At 32.8% G+C, this 6,684-nt stretch overlaps 1 protein-coding gene across 1 annotated transcript; it reads right to left on the bottom strand.

The window, feature by feature from the left end:
- Window positions 1–1,670: 1,670 nt before the first annotated feature.
- On the bottom strand, window positions 1,671–6,484 carry LOC131612274 (uncharacterized). The gene is made up of 15 exons (XM_058884079.1): window positions 6,170–6,484; window positions 5,823–5,917; window positions 5,641–5,754; window positions 4,616–4,720; window positions 4,443–4,514; window positions 4,165–4,277; window positions 3,730–3,858; window positions 3,313–3,381; window positions 3,155–3,242; window positions 2,967–3,038; window positions 2,790–2,890; window positions 2,474–2,591; window positions 2,212–2,271; window positions 1,965–2,075; window positions 1,671–1,874 (listed from the first exon to the last, which is right to left on the bottom strand). Exons 1-15 carry the CDS (start codon window positions 6,285–6,287, stop codon window positions 1,761–1,763), a joined length of 1,479 nt encoding a protein of 492 aa, XP_058740062.1. The 5' UTR covers window positions 6,288–6,484; the 3' UTR covers window positions 1,671–1,760.
- Between the last annotated feature and the right edge of the window lie 200 nt (window positions 6,485–6,684).

Below are 6,684 nucleotides of genomic sequence, written 5' to 3'. Positions count from 1 at the left end.
AGTTTAATTTTTAAAATAATCAATCATGCATACCCCTAGATATAGGGGTGTTCAAAACCAAACCAACCCAATAGAAAACCGCAAACCAAACCAAATCAAATCGAAACCGCAAAAAACCGCATTTGGTTCAGATTAGTTTGGGTCATCTTTTAACAAAACCGCACAGTTTGGTTCGATTTGCAGTTTGTATTTTGTAAACCGAACCAAACCGAATCAAACCGCATTATGTTACCACCTAAATTTTACTTAACTCACATTCAACCCAAACTTAAACCTATTATACATTAGCCTTATGATTACCAACAATTTTCTCATCCTTACACATATAATTTATGTTCCGATCTTCTCAAATCTCTAATAACATTATCGCACCTTCTTTGCCACATACATCTTCCTTCTTCTTCTATAATCTCTACTCTCTTAGATTCTTTCTTTTTCACCTTCTATTTTTATGTAAATGTTTCATATTTCAGTTTCGTTTTTATCGCACATTTCCTTCTCTAGTCTCTCAACACTTTTTTTTGTCTTTTTCACCTTCACTAATCTCTTGTCTCTTATATTATTTTGTTTCATTATAATAATTTTTATATTGTTTTATGTTATTATTTTATATTTAATATTCCACTTTTGTCTAATTTAATTTTTACATATTAAATAGAAAATTGTTGTCAAAATATGACTAATTTTGTTGTTATTTGATAGTGTATGAATGTCTAAATACAAAATTATGTTGTCATCTATACGTATATTATGGCTCAATAAAATATTTGTAAAAAACCGAACCAATCGAACAGAACCAAACCGCATTAGTTTTCTACATACATTTTTCATCAACATACATTTTTCATCATCTATGTCAATATATCATATCAGAAACTCAAGAGTAAGTTCGTCAAATAGATATCCTCAGCATGTTGAAAATACTCTGAGTCCTAAATGTCATTACATCAATCAGAAAATGAAACAATATTTTGGTATATTTCACTTACATAAACTTATAGTTCATCTTAAGTTCTTCTCCTGTAATTAAGATCTAGTAATAACTTATTATTTGTAATATATCCCAAAAAAATAATGTGAAAGACTGTTTTACTCCTGAAATTACAAATATAATCATCAGAAACGATGAAAATATTGCAATATCATCCATGCTACTAAAGATGTCAACCAAAATTTCTAAGATTGGTACATTGTATGATTTTTTGTTTCGTACATGGATTATATGTCCTTGTGTTTATTTGCTTCTATTGCTGTTATTATACCATTTGTATGACGTAACACATATTTCACCCTTTCTTTTTCTATTTTCTTTTTATACAATTTATATGCAAACTATCATCAAGATGAGATTGATGAGTCGTATGAGACAATACATATGAAACAACATTTAGTGACATGGGTTAAAGCTTCTGGAATACTTGGGATCCTAAAAATGTTGCCCTCAAGGTTGGCAGGAGCTCGCAAAATATGCTAGCTAAAAATCGAAGACGTTGTAGTTTTCACCATTGATGATCGTTGACTATACATCTGATCTGAATTTGAAAACGCTAAAATAATAATCCGAAGAATCTTGAACATAAATGACAAGACAAATACAGAAGTTGATAAGCAGAAAGCAGAAATGTAAAGAACTTCCACCTAAAATATGCATCATCTAGCATTTTTTAAAGAAAAAATTTAACGACTAATCTCAGGATTATCATTATTAACCAACACTAACATGTACATAAGACTGCTGTGCGTATTTGTTAAAAACACCATCATCCAGTAGTAAGGTTTCCCTGTTTTGCCTTGAGCACAAGTTCTTCAGTGGTGGTGCCAATGATCTCATTAGCCCTTTTGAGTCCAACACATTGATATCTACCAATAGAATCCTGAATTCCAACATGAATCACCAGTCAACAATAAATCAAAATATTATTGTGTTTATTTGGTAAGAACGGAAGAATTTTGGGGAATCTTACCCGACTGACGATACCCAATTTCTCTAATTTACCAACTGCATCATCCACATCAAAATCACATTCCTCCCCAAACTCTTCTTTGATTAATTCCTCACACCAATGATCAAGATCCTGGTTCACAATACCATATAGCTAACATAAATACTTATGCAAATCGTTATCCTAAGTTAAAAAATAGAATTAAAAAAGGTGCGGGAAAGAGAGGGGAAAAAACAAGAATGTTAGAATCTTGTGCTCATGTACAAACCTGTCTTGTAGCTTTACCCTGTTCCATTAGAATAAAGAATGAAAGTATCACTTCTTTGACCTGGAAGAATTTCAGATTAATAGCCGTTAGATTAGATTTTGGCAGGTGCATTGTTACACAGAAAAAAAACTAAACTCTAAGAGCATTATAATAGCCAGCACTGTCTTATTAATCTAAGAGCGTGATAAAAATATATATATATCAAAATAAATATTCATTTATTTTGATAACAAAGGGACAACTGCATGAAGCTAATACTTACTTCTTGTTGGATGACATCATCACACAAATGAAGAAGTGTACCCTTTCCGCTGTCTAATTGTTTGTCATACATTGACTGTGTAATCAAATTTTGGTATTGAGCCAAGTTTTGTTGGAATCTATAGAGAGAACAAAAAACAGTGGTCACAACAGTTAAATATACCTCGAAAGCTTTATTGAAATAAATCAATGGCTAGAAATATATATATTTAGAATAATACCTATTAAAAATAGATCTAGTTTCAAAGTTATAATAGTTAGTTTTCACAATAATCATTACATACTTTTCAACAAACAGGAACAACTAACATACTTACGTAAAATAGGTCTTGACAATATAACCAATTACTGTGGAAAGAACAGCAAATATGACCCACCAATCAGCTGAAGGCATTTCGAGTGAACTAAATACAGCAACCTGCGAAGAACATTAGAATTGTTAGTTCAGGATGAAGAAAACAAATAGAAATGTTCAATTTAGGTTGAAAACTGACCAGCCCAACAACTGCTGATACTAGAAACTTGACCCAATCCATTGGAGTTAATCCGGGATTTTTCTTTTCTGGCTGTTAAGTATGAATTTGGTAACTAAAGTCAACGACTGTGTTTATCGATGGAAAAGTTATTAAGTGATAATAAGAATTGGAACTTATTTAAATGTTAAACAAATGACATAACTCACAAGAACTATTTCCATATCAGCCATTGGAATGTTTTTAAAATGCTTCACAAATATTCCTCGTTCTGTTTTAGATTTGGAACTGGCACTCCTGAAAAACAATTTCTTTATTAGATTTCAAATTTTTCAATTGAAGTTTGAGATGAAAAAGGAAGATCTACCTGTAGACAACAATTATCCTATCAAATGTCGGTTCTTGGATCAAGGTCTTGCCAAGTAAATTACGGGAGCTGAAAATTGCAGCAAGCAATCTCATGAATAAGTTTGATTGTGATGTGAATAAATCTGGGTTTTAATTGATGAAGATGATAAATGCAAATGATGAACTTGTTCAATTTTTCTTTTCATATTTGATTTTCTTTATTAAAATTTAATTAAAAAAATGAAATTGCCACATAAGCTGATTTTAGCAGAGTTGGATAGAAAATGGTAATGGTGCAAAAGTTGTATTACTTAAAGAACTAATTTGAAACAAAAATACGTAAAGGACGGATCTGTTTAAAAACGTAAAACTTGGATTGGAGGATGCATTTTGATTTTTGCCTAATTTAAAATGAGACTTTCACACACCGACGCACCTTAGTTGCATGTTTTCAAGACGTATCCGTTCCACATAAAAGTCATCCCCAGTTCCTTCACGGATCATTTCATTGCCTTTTGAATCCTTCTTATTAGGCTTTGACTTTCTTGAAAAAATCTTTTCCAACCTGTAAGAACCACGGCCTTAAAAAGGTTTCTGGAAATATGAAAGGAAAAGGCTCAAGAAACATGCTGTTTAATGTTTATACTGTGGTACATTCAGAAGTATAGATTTCATGATATGCTCTTTCACTGCAAAGATGAAATAGATGATACTGATTTTGATTAATGCAAACATGAAATTATTTTACATTGACCTTTTAAAGGATTTACTTAGACAAACTGATATAATGATCAATATATTGACTTCTCATAATGGATTATTATTTAGCATCGACTATAACATTAACTTTCCGGTCTAGGAGTTTGCTTACCTAGTAACTCTTAACAAATAAGCCCAAAATCGTCCAATGAGCATGTCCACTTTCTCCATGACAAAGTAATCGGTTGTCCGATCAATTCCAATGCCACGCCGAAAGATAACATACTAAACCAATAGGATGTATTAGCTTCCCATTTCACAATAAAGACTTAAGTTTGAGAAACAAAACAATTTCATCTATTCAAGGAATTACATATTTCCTGGTCCAATACTAAACTTCAGTGCATGTTATGTAACTACATCAAAAGACTGGTGGAATCAAAGCAATACCTTATCAGAGAAATCTGGAAGGTTATCATGATGATGCTTTTCAAAATATTTCTTCAGAAGTGTCTTGTCAAGCTTCATTAGCCAAATAAAACAGAAATTGGCAATTGCAAGAAACAAAATCAAGCATTCCAAGCAAAAATGGCACTAAAGGGACATATATATTATGCACAGACCTTAGATTCATCAACAGAAATGGGAAGATTTAGAAGATATTGGCCAGAATGTGCAACCTCAATCTCATCCGCGGTCACTATCTTAAAGTTGCTCTTTTCCATTACCTGCAAGATATATGTAATTATACATTATTTCAACCCACCTCAATTATTTTATGTTGAACTTATTGATTGGGCTAGTCTTTTTATATAAACTCTCCGTAATTTGCTTCTTCTGTATTGTGACAATCTAAGCTCTGTTTCCCTCTCACATAACCCTGTGTTACATGCAAATCCATATATATTGCTAAGAAAAGCAATATACTAGGATAATGATGATCGGCTATAATGCTGCTGACTGTACAGTGTAACTAACTGAGTCCAAGCGTGTGTAAGGAGAATAATGAATTCACAACAACAATTCATGTTGAGTATGAGAATCTACAACTACCGCCTTCACATTTTCACGGTGAAAAAGGCTCTATGCATTCTCCCTATAAATACTCATTCCCTTGTAATCATCACTAACAAAGTTTTCAATTACAGAATCATAATATAGAATCCTCTCTATTCTTCCTTAATTTCTCTTTCTACTCAGTTCTTTCCAGTTTCAATTAAAACTGATGGAGGTGGTGAATTTCGTTCACTAATCTCACTTTTCAGTTTTCACTACCTGTACTATCCATCGCAGAGTTACATGTCCATACACACACACCACCCAAATGGCAGGGTGTATAGTACACGTGTAGTGTCTAGAAGCTTATGCTTCTGTTTAGTTTCTGTTACCATTGTTAGTAAACAAACTTACATAAGCCGTTAGACGTTACTGCTCTTTATATTACAATGTAATTATGAACTAAGCTATTACTGATAAATATTCAAAACCATCTTTAGCAAAGACTCTCTCGTCCTCTCTAAACTTTCCATCCCTTTTCATGAGTTTAGAACCGATTACTCCATTATACCAACACCATAATTTGTAACAAATTTTCAAACCTATATTACATTAAATTACCAATTCACAATGCATCAACTAGAGACAATACCTGAAATAGGTAAGTCAAGAAATTCTGTTCAAGCACATCAATTTCCTCAGTAGTTAGCTTCTGTTGCTCCAACTTCTGTGCCCCATGCACAGGATCAAGGAGGGAGTAGAGTTGCTGAAAGCATAAAGGAATCAGTTTCTCAACAACCCCAATGTAAAAGATTAATAAGCACAGAATAATACCATCAAATCCTCGAATTGTAGAAGGTACCAAGCTCGAATTGTATACTCTACCCTCTTGGAGAGCTTCAAAAACTCAGCTCGGTCGGAACTATGTTCTGCATATCATAGTTATTATGAAGCACGGACACCAGAAACACGACACGGAAAAAATTGAAAGTAATCACAAGTGTCAGTGTCAGTTTCACACTAACCGACACGGCCACATATTTTTCAGAGGTGTCGGTGCTACAGATATCACAATCTAACCATAGTATGATAGTAACCACAAATTGCAAAACATTATACCCTAAACATGAATCTATAAAATTCAACACAACAACACAGAGAGAAATTCGAAAGCAATATACCGATAAGATTTGCCAATGTCATGATGAGCCTGGGTTTGAGAATTGGAATAACAGATTCACGCTCTAAACGAATAACTTCATTCTTGTTCGGATCCAATTGTTGCGATTCTTGAGCCATTTTCTTTTGGTAGTTACAGTAACAGTATTCACAGAATCAAACACTTCAAGCAGAGAAAGGGTTAAAACGCGTGCGTTTTGGAATGTAACTTTGGTTTCTTCGCGATTATGGCGAAGCGATTGTTGTTGATCATAACGGTAAGTTTCAGGGGAGATGAAAGAATTTGGATTTATTCCAAGTGTTTTATTTTGTAATTGGAGTTTAATTAATCAATATATTTGTTAAATAATCTTTAAATTTATTACCTAAACTACAAACTCTCTTCCATTTAATTCCTAAAGCATGTTAGTGTATATTGGGTCTGTTTGGTAAAAACTGCGGTTGACTGATAAGTTAGCTGATAACTTATAGGTTATGATTGATGGGTAATGACTTATGATTTATAGTGGATGATTGA

This window comes from Vicia villosa, linkage group LG6 (assembly GCF_029867415.1).
Source record: "Vicia villosa cultivar HV-30 ecotype Madison, WI linkage group LG6, Vvil1.0, whole genome shotgun sequence".
Taxonomy (NCBI): domain Eukaryota; kingdom Viridiplantae; phylum Streptophyta; class Magnoliopsida; order Fabales; family Fabaceae; genus Vicia; species Vicia villosa.
The sequence above is the reverse complement of the archived record's forward strand: the minus strand, read 5'-3'. Positions and strand labels throughout refer to the sequence as shown.